This window comes from Lampetra planeri, chromosome 39 (assembly GCF_965212315.1).
Source record: "Lampetra planeri chromosome 39, kcLamPlan1.2.h2, whole genome shotgun sequence".
NCBI lineage: Eukaryota > Metazoa > Chordata > Hyperoartia > Petromyzontiformes > Petromyzontidae > Lampetra > Lampetra planeri.
Window position 1 is genome coordinate 9,420,782 of NC_136145.1, and position 16,555 is coordinate 9,437,336.

The 16,555-nt window shown below is 53.7% G+C and overlaps 1 protein-coding gene across 7 annotated transcripts in view; it reads left to right on the forward strand.

The window, feature by feature from the left end:
* ATCAY (ATCAY kinesin light chain interacting caytaxin) overlaps nt 1–16,054 on the forward strand; it is a 39,845-nt gene extending 23,791 nt beyond the window's left edge. For 3 of the 7 annotated variants that reach the window (XM_078612788.1, XM_078612787.1, XM_078612783.1), the window contains exons 5-15: nt 614–838; nt 1,961–2,158; nt 2,916–3,018; nt 3,838–3,969; nt 5,770–5,856; nt 7,487–7,585; nt 7,847–7,882; nt 11,487–11,525; nt 14,385–14,423; nt 15,313–15,351; nt 15,988–16,049. In XM_078612788.1, coding sequence (XP_078468914.1) covers nt 614–838; nt 1,961–2,158; nt 2,916–3,018; nt 3,838–3,969; nt 5,770–5,856; nt 7,487–7,585; nt 7,847–7,882; nt 11,487–11,525; nt 14,385–14,423; nt 15,313–15,351; nt 15,988–16,018 — 1,028 coding nt within the window. In that variant the 3' untranslated portion in view covers nt 16,019–16,049. Of the gene's footprint in view, nt 1–613; nt 839–1,960; nt 2,159–2,915; nt 3,019–3,837; nt 3,974–5,769; nt 5,857–7,486; nt 7,586–7,846; nt 7,883–11,486; nt 11,526–14,384; nt 14,424–15,312; nt 15,352–15,987 lie in introns of those variants that run through there. The other 4 variants (XM_078612784.1, XM_078612785.1, XM_078612786.1 and 1 more) reach the window with 4 other exon arrangements.
* The last annotated feature ends 501 nt before the right edge of the window (nt 16,055–16,555 follow it).

Sequence of the window (16,555 nt, forward strand, 5' to 3'; positions counted from 1 at the left end):
CGTATCTGTGCGCGTGCTTGTGGCGTTCATTTGCGTCTGTGTCCGTACATTTGTATATGTTTATGTCGGTGCAACACCTGTGTGCTGTGTGTCTCTCTACGTGTCTGTATGTCTCTCTACGTGTCTGCATGTGTCTATGTGCGTGTATCTGTACATATGTCTCTGGGTCGGAAGTGGTAGCGTCGCGGTTAGCGAGCTGCGAATCCGGCGACCCGAGTTCGATTCCCGCTCATGACCAACACCAGTGACGATTATCTGAAGCAATCCTGGGCCTGCCCTATCCCGACTCAGCCTTAAGTGAGAACCTGGTGCGATGTGTAATCTTCGCCACAAGGGAGACAAAGGCGGCCGGGCGGGTGCTGATCACCCACCCCCTCGTGTGCCATGCCGGCTTTAATAGGTGCTCGCTAACAGCACTTGCCCCAACAGTCTGTTAAGGCCACACAGGGGATCTTTGTCTTTGTATCTGTATTTATCTGTGTGTGTGTGTGTCCGGTTGTATGCACGTGTGCGAACATCTTACATCCGTCTGCATCTGCACCCGTCCCGTGTCTGTGCGTAACCGCGTGCATACCCACCTGCCCGTTCCTCCGCGTGCCCCGGCGCGTCTCAGACGGCGGCGTTGAAGGCCGCGGGGCCGCCGGCGCGTCGTCCCGGCGACGCAAGCTGCAGGCGCCGGACATCAGCCTGTCGCTGGACCGCAGCGAGGGCTCACTGCTGTCGGACGACGGTGGCGTCGACACGCCCGACGACCTCGACTTCGACGTGGACGGCATGGACACCCCTGACGAGGCGGACTCCATCGAGTACACGCCGGGCAACGAGCTCGAGTGGGAGGGTGAGCGGACGCGCGCGCACGGACACACGCACGGACACACGCACGGACACACGCACGGACACACGCACGCGACAACAACGACGACGACCGCCGTTCGTCACTACGTGGCGGTGACGACACTGCACAGTGCTTGTGTCAGGCTAGGTACACTTCGAGGCTGTCACGTGCAGTGTGGAAGGCTCGCTGGGATAGACCCGGCCGGGTGTTATGAGCTGACTAATGTGCCAGCCCCCTAGGTGCAGGAGGCCACCTGACAGACCCGGGCATTATGGTGTGACTGAAATGACTGGTAGATCAACCACCTGTGCCACCTCAATGCGTCTTAGCCGCCCAGTGCTCCGCTTGTTGTTCCGAGCATCGCTCCCTATGCCCTCCGCTGTTGCAGGAGGGCAGCTGCCTTCAACTGGCCAGTAGCTTCCTTCACAAGCCTCCTTTACACTCACAGTTGCCGAACTGCGCAATGAACCCACCAACCTGGGTTCAATTCCCGGTCACACCTAGCATCGGCAGCGAGCGATATTTGAACCGGTCCTGGGCCTCCGCTTATACTTGGTGCAGTGACCAAGTCGGCCAGGCGTGGCGCTGACCACACCACCCCCCATACTCCAAGCTGGCATAGATCGGTGCTCGCTAACAGCACTCGCCCCAGCCGTCTGCATGGCCATACGGGGAATCTTTATTTGCGTGTGTGTGTCTGTTCCTGTGTAGTGGAGCGGTAGTGTCACGGTAAGCAGGGACCTGAATTAGATTCCTGTTTATGACAAATAACAGTGGCGACTATTTGAACCGGACCTGGGTCGATTGAGCTTTATATGAGTACCTAGTGGGGTGCTCGCCACCCACCTCTGCGCGTGCTGTGTTGGCCTTAATAGGTGCTCGCTAACCGCATTTTCCCCAAAAGTCTGTTAAGGCTATGGGGTGGTGGGGAGGGCCAGGGGCATCTTTGTTTCCATGACAAATACCTTGAACACATGCGTGCGTGTCTACACACGTGTGCATGTTGCGATGTCCTTCCCCCGCACCTCTGATGAGCACGGTTGGCTACGTATGGGTGCGAAAGAAGTTCAACATATGTACGCACGTGTGCATGTTCACGCCTGCGTGCGTGTGTGACGCGCGCAGACGACACGCCGATAAAGGGCCGTGGCGGAGGGGAGCGCGCCCCGCCGGGCCTCTCGGATCGCGGCGGCGGCGGGGACGACGACGCGGCGCCGGGGGGCGGCGGCGCGAGCCTGTGGCGCTCGGTGGTGATCGGCGAGCAGGAGTACCGGATCGACATGTCCGCCATCGAGCCGTACCGCCGCGTGCTGTCGCACGGCGGTGAGCCACCGCCGGCGCGTCGCTGCTGGGCCTCGCTCGTGAAGTCAGCGGTGGAAATACTCCCGTCAAATCAGGCGCTTGTTCCACGGTGTTCAACTCGCACGATGGCTGTGGTGAAGTTGCTCACGGATTGGCGCGACATTTGGGCTGTCGTAAACTATTTTAGGGTTAAAGATATAACGGTGCGACAGATTATTACGTTTTGCAGCCAGCGGGCCAGGATTGGGGAAAACTTAGCTCATTTTTCACCAAATATCGCCCTGCTGCATCGTGGCCTTTGGCTCTCAATTCCCACCTGGTGTTGACTGTACGGCTTGAATAAACGTAGGATGTTCATCTATCGGATCGGCCGGTCACAAACTAATGCGGGGAAGCGGTGACAGAGCAGTTAGTGCGATTCGCAACGAACCCGGCGACCTGAGTTCAATTCCCGCTCACGGCCAGCACCAGTGACGATTATCTGAATTGGTCCTGGGCTTATCTCAGCCTCAAATAAGTACCTGGTGCAGTGTGTAAACATCGCCACTGGGGAGACAAAGGCGGCCTGGTGTGGTGGTGGCCACCCATCCCTCGTGTACCGTTGCCGGCCTTAATAGGTGCTCGCTAACAGCATTTACCCAAATAGTCTGTTAAGGCAATACGGGGGATCTTTGTGTGTGTCTGTGTATCTGTCTGTGTGTATCTGTGTGTCTGTGTGTGTGTCTGTGTGCATGTGTCTATCTGTGTGCGTGTGTCTGTCTGTGTGTGTGTACCGCAGGCTACTACGGAGAGGGCCTCAACGCCATCATCGTGTTCGCCGCTTGCTACATGCCGGACAGTCGGCAGCCCAACTACAGCTACATCATGGAGAACCTCTTCCTGTGAGCGGCACAGCACACAAACCCATAGAGCGAAGCTAACGGACAGAGACACACAAAGCGCCACGGCAGAGACACACAGAACAGCACAGATACACACAGAATGGCACAACACAGAGACGAATAGAGTGGCAAAGCACAGACACACGGCAGCACAGAGACACACGAAGTGGCACAGTACAAACACACAAAGCAGTATAGACCCACAGCAACAGTAGAATACACAGCTGGTCACACACGCAAATTACACCCAAATGAAGTTGAAATATATTTGTGGATTTCGCTCTGTACTCAGGAGATCCTCAGAGTCTCACGACTCTTTTTCTGGAGGGTCCTGCCAAGTTTCCACAGCAGGGGGGCTATGTTTGTATGCACGTTGAACTTCTTTCGCACCGTACATAGCCAGCCGTGCTAATTGGAGGCACGGATTGATATGTAAATTACAATTGAGAAATTTGCACGTGATGTTTGCAAATTCGGACGATGAATGTTACCCTTGTAATAAACAAATAGAGAAGGCACACACTGGTCCCTACTGAGAAATCAATAGGGGACAGTCTCCACTGAGACACCCAGAGGAGTCTCCACTGAGACACCAAGAGGGGAGAGTCTATACTGGGACACCCAGAGGGGAGAGAGTCTCCACTGAGACACCCAGAGGGGAGAGTGTCCACTGGGACACCCATAGGGGAGAGTCTATACTGGGACACCCAGAGGGGAGAGAGTCTCCACTGAGACACCCAGAGGGGAGAGAGTCTCCTGCGCCGTAGTCGGGGGGTGAGAGTTGACCTGCTGCTGCTGCCATTGCGTTGCCATGCGTAGCTACGTGATCAACACGCTGGAGCTGCTCGTGGCCGAGGACTACATGATCGTGTACCTCAACGGTGCCACGCCGCACCGGCGCATGCCCGGCCTGGGCTGGCTCAAGCGCTGCTACACCATGATCGACCGGCGGTAGGGAACACGCGTGCTCACACGCTCGCTCACCTTAGCCTAGCTCAGGCCCGTGTCTAACAGAGAGGGCTCCTTGCCTGTAAGAACGCCTGGCAGTTCACCGGCGTTGGCTTAAACAAACCTGACTCTACCGATGGGACGCTGTGTGTCGAAACCGGTCCTGAATTTGCCTGCGTTGAACCAATGCTGCTGAAATGGTGCACTCCCAGAAGGCCGTCTGGCTGATGGGATGGGTAAAAAATACTCGAATATCTGTATGGAGGGACAGATTTGTGAAGCAGGAGTGTTGTGTGCTTATTTAGGTATCTATGCGTGTCTATAACTGCTCGCAAATGTCTTTACACGTGTGCATAATTATGTATGTGTGTCTTTGCTGTGTGCCTGTACGTGTGCATAACTGTGTGTGAGTGTGTCTCTCTTTGGGACCATGTTGCGTTTCTGTGCGTGTATCTGTGCGCATGCGTATAAGTGTTAGTGTTTCAGTGCGTGTGTCTGCGCATGTGTATAAGTGTTCGTGTTTCAGTGCGTGGGGAGCGGTAGTGTAGCAGTTCGCGCTATGAACTTGGTGACCCGGGTTCGATTCCCGCTCGCGGCCAACACCAGTGACGATTATCTGAACTGGTCCTGGGCCTCCCTTAGTTCGACTCAGCCTCAATTGAGTACCCGGTGCGATGTGTAAACATCACCACTAAAGTGCTGGCCACCCACCCACTTCGAACAGTCCTTCCAACTGTACTACTAACCTAAAAATATCCACCTATATCACTTTACACAATGCACAAAAAATTATAACAAAGAACATCATATTAAAAGGAGTGAATAATACATTTTTTTTTAAATGACCTTTTCAGGCAACTGAACAAAAGAAGTTGCTGCATGTTGGAATGACTGGCGCGGTGATGTGGAGGCGTTGCTGCTGTTACACTGCAGGAATATATGTACAACGTTGGCCAGGTCGCTTCTGAAAAAGAGCTACGTTGCTCAGTGGGCCTTACCTGGTAAAATATAATTTGTAGTTTAGGGACACCGTGACGCTGTCGCGGATGGATGACGGCAGCCTCCCGGGCGGCTCCTCGTTTGGTGATGTCTCGGCACGTGCCGTTGAGAAATTTCGTTAATGCGGAAATTTGATTTCATTAATCGGGGAAAAAGAAAAACTGAGTCCGTAATTTGTCAATTTACGTTAACGCAAAATGTCGTGAACCGAACGTTCGTAAAGCGAGGGATACCTGTAATTAGAAAGAAAAACACGGGGCACCCCAGATGCGAAGCTCTGCATTATCCACCCCTATGGTGTGTGCGTGATTTTTTATTTATAACTTGGATGGTCCATTTCTTATACAGTGACTCCTCTACTTATGAACACTCGACTTACGAACTTTCAGAGATACGAACAAACTGTTTAATGATCTCATTGCGCATGGCCATCGTCAAATTTCGTTTCGCACGGAAATTTGATTTCGTCCGTCGAAAAAGTTCCTGTAGTAGTAATAATAAATGTGTCAATCGCGTCGTCGCGAGATTTCGATAAGAAAACCGAACGCTCGTGAATGGAGGGACACCGCGCTCGCAACCAAAGTGGCCGCTCAGATGAAATTCACCCATAATTAAGTGCACAAACAAATTGAATGTGATGGGGAGTTTTTTCGTGCAGCCGTTGGTGATCCGGCTAAAGGCGCGACAACCGAGAGCCCGGTGTAATCACAGGCAGCGACTGAAACCTGGATTCGGCGTCTCTGCCCTCCGAGCCGCCCGGCCACCTTGAATCCGCTGCCGTTCTAACCGCGCTTGTGCCGGCAGGTTACGGAAGAACCTCAAGTCGCTGGTTATCGTTCACCCATCCTGGTTCATCCGGACGGTGCTGGCTTTCTCCCGGCCTTTCATCAGGTACTCTCGGTTACTCAGGGGTACTCGGGGATGCTCGTGGGGACTCACGGGTACTCACAGGTACTCAGCGGTACTTACGGGACGGTAAGGCCCTGCCGGAGACGACCAACACCAGGCTTTTTTTAAATGTTCCGGCCTCAATGGGTGCTCGCTCGCACGTCCCACACCAACAGTCTGTACAGCCGCACGGCAAACGTTTGTCCGCATGTGCGCTGTGAGTCTGCGAGCACAGGGAAGTGCACGCTTGGAATTACACCGAGACATGGGCAGACAGAGGAACGCGTCAAGTACGCAGGTTCATGACCGTTAAGAGCAGGAAGTGGGCCTGGGCGAGACGCCGCCTCAAGAGACGATGGGCTCGTGGCAGGGGGCGACAATGGGGCGGGGGTGGGGGGGTATGTGGCAGCGTTATGCGATGCGTAGGGGGATAGTCGGCCACAAGGGGGGGGGGGGGGCCCGAATCAACAGATAAATAAGTAAGTTCACTCTTGATTTGAAGCTTTTGTGACTGCAGGAATCCATACTCTTTGGCTCTTTCGGTAAAGTCCCGTAGGTGTAAAATAAAAAAAATCACGACGTTTCGGGCGCAACACAAGCGTCCATCATCAGGTGGGAAAGTGTTGCGCCCGAAACGTCGTGATTTATTTTATTTTACACCTACATGACTTTACCGAAAGAGTCAAAGAGTAAGTAAGAACACGTTAAGAAAAATTCTGAATTAAAAATATTCATAAAAAATTACCTGCTGCCTGCCATGAACCAAACCCGATTAAACGCATATGGCTAACGTGTCAATAGAGCACCATCAAGTTCCACCCCCTTTGAGGAAATCCTCGACCGATGGGCCGGCATGAAAGCAAGACGCACGATAACTTAATCGCGAGTAATTGTACCTTTAAATCTATTTATTAACACTGTCACTGAGACTGACTTCCTCTCGACCCAAAAGACAGTGCAACTAACATAACACATATATAGTTATCGCCTATGTATTATTGTGTACGGGGTTAAAAACATCGTAGCAATTTGAGTAAAAGTGAGTCGGGAGAAAGAGGGGGGCTGTCAGTCGTATCTTGCATAGCCCCTCCACGTGGAGCGTTACGCTCCACCGGGCCACAGGTGGAGCGGTGCCGTGGGCTCGCGTGCGGGCTCGCGTGCGGGCCATGAGACTGATCGTCGCGGCGCCGCGAGAGCTGGCGACGGCTTGGGGAGCCCTCCATCCAGCAGTGGATCGATCGTGGATGATCATGACGACGACGACGATGCTGTGTGTGCGCGTGAGCAGCACTGAGTAGTGTAGCGGTAAGCATGCTGCGCTACAAACCTGGCAACCCGAATTTGATTCCCGTTCCTGGCCACCAACACCAGTGACGATTATATGAACCGGTTCTGGGCCTCCCCTAGGTCGATTCAGCATCAAATAATTACCGGACACGATGCGTATGCATTGCCGCTCGGGAGACAAAGGCAGCCGGATGTCGTGCTGACCACCCACCCCCTCGTGTGACATGCGGTCTCGTATGTACGTATGTTGAACCGTGCTAATCGGAGGCGCGTCTTCATAGGTGCTCGCTAACAGCACTTGCCCCAACAATCTATTGAGGCTATATGGGGATCTTTGTCTCTACAGCACCAAGTTCTCGAGTAAAGTCCGCTACGTGCACAGCCTGGTGGAGCTGGCTCAGATGCTGCCCATGGAGCACATCCACATCCCCGACGGGGTCATGCGGTGAGCGCACGTCCACACTCGCCCACACTCGCCCGCACTCGCCCACACTCGCCCACACTCGCCCACACACACTCCCGCGTGCACTCGCAACACTCCGCGCCACACTGCATGTTTGTGCCCCATCGTCTCCGCCATCGATCCCGCCGCTGCCGTTGCCGTTTTTATTTGCCCGCGGTCCAGCGTCCTCGCCGTGTGTTGTGCCCCATCGCATGTGACCTCGTGTGACCCCCCCTGACCTCCTGACCCCCATCCCCAATGAAGGCTAGAGGAGGCGCGGTTCCGCAGGAGAAAGCGAAGGTAACAGCTCCCCCCATCCCCCGATCCCTCCCCACCATACCCTTCCCCCCCTCCCCCCCATGCACGCCCCCCCCCCCCCCACGTGCTTACCTCCCCTCTCTGCCTCGGGGCCCCCCGCACTCTGCTTGCCTCGTTTCCACAAATGCCGGGGAGCCGAGTGGCCCAGTGGCCCGGTCACAGCGGCAGGGCCCGGCTGCCTTGTACCACGAGGCCACCTGGGATCGGCCTCTCTCGCTCCGCATCCCTGCCCCTCCCCTGCTTCAGGTGGGCCTGGAGCGAGGGCCGAGCGAGAGAGCCCCATCCGCCTCTAGGCCCTGCTTGGGCCCGATCCACATGCAGACGTATGTGAGGCCTCCCTGTCATGGTCTAGTTTCCGGCTCGGCAATTATCCGGTGGAGAACGGCCCCCTGCTGCGAGGGGCCCCGCGCAAGCTCGGCTTAGATGTGCCAGTGGAAAAGGGGCATTTGGTCCGGCTTGGTGCCGACCCAGAGCCAGGGCTGTTCCCACAGCCTGTGGAAACGAGGCATTCCTCTCTCTCCCCCTTTGGTGTCTCTCCCATCGTCTCCCCAACCCCTCGCTGTCCAACCATCGCCACACTCCGATGAGCACGGTTGGCTACGTACGGTGCGAAAGAAGTTCCACTGTACGCACTCGCAAGCACCAACAGCAAAGTCGTAATGTTTCGGGTGGAGGCTCGTGGTGCGGCGCGGGACTCAAACAGAGATCCCAGAGTTGGAGGCGGTGACAGTGGTTGCCTAACAACTGAGCCAGCACCACCGGGAACCTGAGTGCCAGATCAGGGGTTCGGCCACCAGTGATGAAACCAGGCTCTCTTGAGTGCAGTGAACTGATGATGGTCTCGGACAAGTCACCGATGACGTCACACAATATCACCAGACCACAATTTGGCCCAGAGTGTTTGTTTAGTTTTGTCTTCTGCGCCCGTTCGAATGCGACTTGGGGTACACGGCGAGACGCTGTGTATACCGTTGAGTTCATCATCTATGTCGTCGTCGTCATTATTTTTCCACCGGCTTTTAATTTGCACTCTATGATGTTTCTGGTCCAGCCAGTAATGACTCTTATATCTGCACTTCATGGGGGACTGATGCCAAAAGCCACCGGCCATTCTTCATTTGCCAGTTTATTATTCTGTCATTTATTAGAATTGGATTTATTAGTATCACACTTGTTTACCCAGGAAAGCGTCAGCGAGTCTCATCTCTTTTTCAGAAGGGCTCTGCCGATGTTTGGCAGTGGGGGCGGGGGGGGGGTCACTGTCGCTGTGGTGTGCGTGGCTTCACAATTGAGTAATTTGCAGTGTCAAATTTTCAGCATTGGGATGGTTGGCCAAGTCTGGTGGCACTTGCGAGTTTTCTCTGCTGTGCCAGGAAACGCGGAAAAGCCCGAAGGAACCCCAATGCAGAACGGGGGGAGATCAACAAACAAATATCTCTACGCAGGCCCCCGAGTAGGGAACCGAGCCTGGGACCCCTCTTGCTGGGAGGCACAATGGGTCCCGCCACACTGGCCGCGCGATGTTTTATCTATTCACGTGCTCGCGGTCTCACGTTCGCGCGAGCCGCGTTGGCCGTGACACCGCGTATTTAACCCTGCATGCATACATCACAATGCAATGGCCACCCCCACAGCTTCGTTTATCAAGATTTCTCCTATCTTTACATGCAAATTTCATCTCTAGCCCCGCCCACTGACCCCTGGGCCACACCCATCTCCAACTTTTATAACTCCCCTGCCTCAGCAGCGCTCACGCCAGATATTCTTTCCTGCTTCAGCGACTCTCACCTGATGACGATTGCTTGTGTTGCGATCGAAACGTCGTGATCTTGTGATTATTTTTTTATGTGGCTTTACCGAAAGACCCAAAGAATATGAATATAAATATATACTTTAGAAGTTTAATATTGAAAACGTTTGCACTGTATACGGTTTGCCGTGTTTGTGTATGTCCGTTTTTGTGTGTAGTGGTTATCTGTGTGTTATGTATGTGGGGAGCGGTAGTGTAGGGGTTATGTGTGCATAGTGGTTATGTGTGTGTTGTGTGTGGGGAGTGGTAATGTAGCGGTTTTGTGTGCGTAGTGGTTATGTGTGTGTTATGTGTGTGGGGAGCGGTAGTGTAGGGGTTTTGTGTTATGTGTGTGGGGAGCAGTAGAGTAGTGGTTATGTGTGCGTGGTGGTTATGTATTATGTGTGTGGGGAGCGGGAGTGTAGTGGTTATGTGTGTGGGGAGCGGGAGTGTAGTGGTTATGTGTGGGGAGCGGGAGTGTAGTGGTTTTGTGTTATGTGTTATGTGTGTGGGGAGCGGTAGTGTAGTGGTTTTGTGTTATGTGTGTGGGGAGCGGGAGTGTAGTGGTTTTGTGTTATGTGTGTGGGGAGCGGGAGTGTAGTGGTTATGTGTGTGGGGAGCGGTAGTGTAGTGGTTTTGTGTGGGGAGCGGTAGTGTAGTGGTTATGTGTGTGGGGAGCGGGAGTGTAGTGGTTTTGTGTGGGGAGCGGGAGTGTAGTGGTTATGTGTGTGGGGAGCGGGAGTGTAGTGGTTAGTGTGTGGGGAGCGGTAGTGTAGTGGTTTTGTGTTATGTGTGTGGGGAGCGGTAGTGTAGTGGTTATGTGTGTGGGGAGCGGTAGTGTAGTGGTTTTGTGTGGGGAGCGGTAGTGTAGTGGTTTTGTGTGGGGAGCGGTAGTATAGTGGTTATGTGTGTGGGGAGCGGGAGTGTAGTGGTTAGTGTGTGGGGAGCGGTAGTGTAGTGGTTATGTGTGTGGGGAGCGGTAGTGTAGTGGTTTTGTGTTATGTGTGTGGGGAGCGGTAGTGTAGTGGTTAGTGTGTGGGGAGCGGTAGTGTAGTGGTTATGTGTGTGGGGAGCGGTAGTGTAGTGGTTATGTGTGTGGGGAGCGGTGGTGTAGTGGTTATGTGTGTGGGGAGCGGTAGTGTAGTGGTTATGTGTGTGGGGAGCGGTAGTGTAGTGGTTATGTGTGTGGGGAGCGGTAGTGTAGTGGTTATGTGTGTGGGGAGCGGGAGTGTGGTGGTTAGTGTGTGGGGAGCGGTAGTGTAGTGGTTATGTGTGTGGGGAGCGGTAGTGTAGTGGTTATGTGTGTGGGGAGCGGTAGTGTAGTGGTTATGTGTGTGGGGAGCGGTAGTGTAGTGGTTATGTGCCGTGATACCAACCCCACGACCCGAGTTAGATTCCCGCTCAGAGTAAACACCGGTGACGAATATCTTAACCGGTCCTGGGCCTCCCCTATGTCGACTGAGTACCTGGTGCGGTATGTAAATATCGCTACTAGCAAGACAAAGGCGGTCGGGCGTGGTGCTGGCCACCCACCCCTTCACATGCCGTTCCGGCTTTCATACTTGCTAACAGCACTTGCCTCAACAGTCTGTTGAGGCTATATCTTTTCCTTGTTTGTTGTCATCACGAGCTTGTTATGAATGTGTCACTTGACACCCTTGCAAACGAGGCGTCCAATCTCAGGGTTATTATCCCGGTGAAATATTTAAATGAAAAAAAGACATTGTTAATGTTGATGGTGATGATGGTGTTTAATGATGATGGTAACGATGATGTTGATGCTGACGATGTGTGCAGGCTCGAGGAGGAGTTGAGGGAAGCCAGCGAAACAATGAGGTGAGATCCACAGATATAATGTAAATACTGTACGTTGAACTTTTTTTGCACCATGAATAGCCAACCGTGGATAATTGGAAGTGCAGGGGAAGGACAACAAACTAAACACAAAAATCAGTTCTAAATAAATGAGATTTCAATCTAGATTATTTAAAAGTGTCTAGCTCCAGTGGCTTCCTAATATCGGAAGAGCGTTCCAGACTTTCTGCAGAAGCGCATCTGAAAGTGCGCGATGCGGTGACCGTCTTTGTTCGATGGCCAGCCCAAACAAACAAAAAAAAGATGCATCGATATCATTCTTTAACATCGGTCAGTTACTATGATTACAATTACGACTGTTTACGCCGTGCAAGTCTCTTTCCGGAGGGACCTGCCCAGTCCTCACAGTCGGTAGAGCGACGTCTGTGTGACGTGCGGCCGACCGAGTAATTTGCGGGCAACTTTGGCCAATAGCCTAAGCTCGCAGACGCACGTGCCGAATCGCCGGCGAGGAACCGGCGGCGTCGTGAGATTCGCCAAAACGCTCCGTGCCACCGGTGGCCGGTCCGAGGAGTGCTCTGATCCACGTCGGTGCCTCTCAACGCGCTCCGCCGTCGTCGTCCACCACAAGGGCTCTGACCACCGGTTTAGCCGGATGGATTTAACCTCGTAATATACTCGGGACGTGAAGTACTCGCGGCATATATTGTGGTTTAAATATTTGTTATTCGCAAGGGATGCGTTCCGGAGAGGCTCATGAATGGAAAATTGCGCGGATAACAATATTGGCCTACGAAAACAAATCCATATCATGAATTACCTCAAATCAATGCATTAGCTTTCTCTCTCATCACTTTTTCTCATCGTATTCTCTCTCGTCACTGTATCTCTAATTACTCTCTCAGTCATCACTTTCTCTATCATCACTTTATCTCTCATTGCTTTCTCTATCATCACTGTATCTCTCATCACTTTATCTCTCTTCACTTTATCTCTCATTTCTTTCTCTATCATCACTTTATCTCTTAATTAATTTATCTTTCATCACTTTATCATCACTTTATCTCTTAATCACTTTATCTCTCATCACTCTCTATCGTCACTTTATCTCTCATCGCTTTCTCTATCATCAATTTATCTCTCGATGCAGCAGTCGTCGTGTAGAATTCCAGATGCGATTTGCGGACAGCCAAATTCGCGGACAGCAAGTTTGTGAATAACGAAGGAATACCATTATTAATTCTTAGTCAAGGATTTTTACTTGCCTCCACCAGAAAGCTCTGACTGACAGCTACCCGAATGCATTTAACCCTGGAATATGCGAGAGACAAAGTACAAGCGCCATCTATTTAGAGGAAGTTGTTTTATATACATGTATTTTTTTAGTGTACGAATTTTGAAGTGGCGGATTTTTATTTGCCATCAGCCATAACGAAAACAGCCGTCTGTGCTTATGTGAGCGTTTGTCACGGATATTAATCCCTGAGATCCACAAATTCATATTTAGCGACCCACGTGTTGACCACTGCTGCTCTGTGCGATGGAGTTGCGTCACCCCTTGCAGCCACTGGAGGTGCTACCATTCGTTCATCGATCACCCCCAGCGAGTTTTGATCCGGCATGGATACGCGCACGTGCAACTTTTTTTACAAAACGCATCGTCTTTTTTGGGTCCGCGGTTTCTCTCTCTTCAACAAAACGAAAGAAGCTGCGGATCACAATGACGAGGGGACCTTGCACTTGCACGGCGGCGCACGAGCAGCAGCAGTAGACGGAATGTGATTATAGTGCCATCGAAGCACTCTTATCTGTGATGAAGCCAGGGGAGGGATGAACCTCAAGGGACGTATCTCTGTGGTGGACCGCGGTGACCAGCTGGAAGCATTCGCTTCAGGGCACTCCTCAACTTCCAGCGCGGCTCTCCCTCCCCTAGCTGTGGGGGTGGGGGGCAGTGGGGGGTAGGGGGGGAAGTGAGCCCTTGAACTCCCAAACTGAGAGACAAGAAGAGGAACGCGTAGATTAGGGGACGTACACACATTCCAGACGTCACATCGGCCGTCAAAAAAAGTCCAGTGGGGCTTGGACAGGCCGCGTTGCTCAAAGGATAAACGATGGTCGACACGAATGATAGAGTGGCGGCCAAAGGAGGGAAAGCGCCCGTCGGGAGCAGGATGGATTGTTGATCGAGCTGGATCAGGGGTCCGGCAAACGTGCAGCTTCGGAGCCGCGTGAAGCTCTTTGAGGACTGCTCCGTGACGTTATTTATGAAGGACCGCCGTCTCGTATTCATCGCAGTGCATTGCGGCCCTTGAAATGTTGAGTTGTGAACCGAATTCGACAAAAAATGTCTCTTCTGGTTATTTTGGTTGCCGACCTCTGAGCTGGACTCCACCGTACCCGCTTCGAGCCGGAGACGGAACGGAGAGAATCTAACTGAAGTCGCCACGATGGCGATAAGTTAACGCCCTTGCCCGGTATACAGGAGGTCGTTGGGTTCAATCCCGACCCTGATGCCTGTACATTTCTAATTTGAATGTTCTCCCTGTGGTCGCTTGGATTTTTCGCGGGGTCCTCCGGTTTTTCCCTCCACATTTAAAATCAACGCTCATTTGGCTGCTATAAATTACCACGTGATAAGCCACTTCGTTGAGCTATCATTTGTGGCCAGGTCGCATCTGAAAAAGAGCTGCATAGCTCAGTGGGCCTTAACCTGGTGAAAAAAATAAAATTGGTTTAGTAGTTTTAATAGCTTCGTGAGAATGTGTGAGAGATGGTGAAGGCTTAGAGAGGCCTTCATCCAGCAGTGGATGATGATGACGACGAAGAGCCTGGCTTTTGGACGGTCTGTGCTTAATGGGGTCCCCGCGTGTCACGGTGCAGACTTCGGCAGGAGCTGGAGGCCGTCGCCGAGGAGGAGAGGTAGGCCTCACCTCGCCTTGCCCACACGCCCAGCCACGACCTCTCCCAGGCCGGCCCCACCACACCATGCGAGGGGTCTTATAAGCGGGGCGGGTCAAAGGTTAAGGGCTCTCTCGCCCCCCTGCCCTCTGACCTCTCCACGGTCCTCCCCTCTCCCTCACTCCCAGGATCCGCATGCAGCACGCCTCCTCTTCCCCCTACGTATGCACGCTCGCCAGGGTTGCCGCGATATCGTTTTACAATCTTGAAATATACAATTTGAAGGTCCGCGGTGGAATGATTTTTCATGACGGCAGGTTTCCCTCAACTAGGGCAATTTTCGTTTCACAATCGTGTCGCTTTAGTTGCTTCGCCGTGCCTGCCGCCAGGGAATGAAGGTCGCTTTGAATGTCATTCGACTGCGGTTCGCGGCAGCGCAAGCCTGCCATAGGACGGACGTGCCAGTCACCGTAACTTTTTCACAGTGCCTACGAACACACGTGCCGTCAGTTACGCGAGAATTTATTTTTTTAATGTATAGATTAACCACGTGCCGCCAATTGGACCAGAACACGCTTTGCAAGGCACTCGTTTAGCAGGTAATACCCACATAATTCGAACTTTAATCATTCTTGTTATTACGAACTTTTAATTATTGCTTTTTCACAAACATTTTGGTCGGGAAAATGGAAAGATTGAATAAGATGGGAACGAGCCATGATTGAAACGTCGGCGTCGCCATATCGCAGCAACCGTAAAACATCGCCCTGTCCTAATCGCCCGTCCTCCGTTTCCCGATTAATTCCTCTTCTATTGAACCTCTCCCGTCACCTCGTCGCTCGTTTTGCTACCCTCGTTTTGTTTTTGCGTTGGTTTCAGATTTGGTTTTTGTTTTGTCGCCTTAACACAGAATGGATGACGCCTTGTTTAAAGCCGTGGCTGCCGCAATGTAAGCCCCAGCTCCTCCTCCTAACCCCTGACCCATAACCCCCCCTGACCCATAACCCCCCTGACCCATAACCTTCCTGACCCATAACCCCCCACACCCCCCCACCCCACCGCTCACCCCAAGCTTTCCTTCGCAAAACCAATCAGCAGAGCCCCTCCGGCGAGTGTTTTGGGGGGTTGTTAGCGCGTGACGTCCAACGGCCGTGACGTCAGGACCCCTCCCGGCACGTGGAGCGAAGCGTCGTGGACATCCATACCCCGAACGCACATCGGAGAGCTGCCGCGGCACGACCGCAGGCACCGACACGGTCCTAGCATCGCGCCGCGAATGCCGAGGTGGACCGGGCCAATCTGGTCTCGCCGTAGGCTTCGCTCGCTTCGAGCGCGCTCCCCGCACGCGACCGGATTGGGCCTCCCCTAAGCAATCTCGTATTGCAGCTCAGCTCGTTTAGCAGCCAGTGGAAAGAAAAGAAACAAACACCCGTTTACCGCGGTGGCACGGCTCAGATGTGCGAGTGTAAGAGGAGCCTCTTGCCGTCCACCGTCCACTCTGCCCATCGCGGTCACCCCTGCTTAGACCGCCCTGCTCTAGGCGCGCTGCAGCGCGGGTGCTCACCCTCGCGTTGCCGTCTTCCAGCAGGGAGTCGGAGGCATCCACCTCGCAGTGACGGCGTCGGCCCGGGGTGGTGAGCGGGGGTGGTGGGGGGGGCGCGTCACCTCGCGGGTGCAGCCGCGACTTCGCCGGCGACGTCGCACCGTGGTTGGCCGTCCGACGAAACCAAAAGTTCGACGACGCTGCACGGTGTGGGGGGGGGGGGGTGGCGGGCGGGCGCATAGGACCGACGCAAAACGCAACCCAACTTCGTCCGGCTGTCTCCCTCCTCCTGGGCATCGCCAGCGAAGGCTGTCAGACGAGACGAGTTTGCGCGAGAGCACGCGATTGGTCGCGTGCTCTCTCGCGTCGCTCGACGAACACCCCCTTGTCCCCCACCCCCTCCCGCCCCTTCCCCCCACCCCTCTGCATCGTACGGGGAGATGATTGCGATCGCTAAAGTGACGGCGGCGTGGGACGCCAACGAGCGTCGCGACGGGAGGAGCACCGGGTCTCGCCGTGCGACCTGAAGCCAATGCCGTGCGGGAAGCAGGCGCTTGAGCGGTGAGGGGAGGAGCACGACGGACAGCGTGGTTACTCGCGGGCCCTCGAG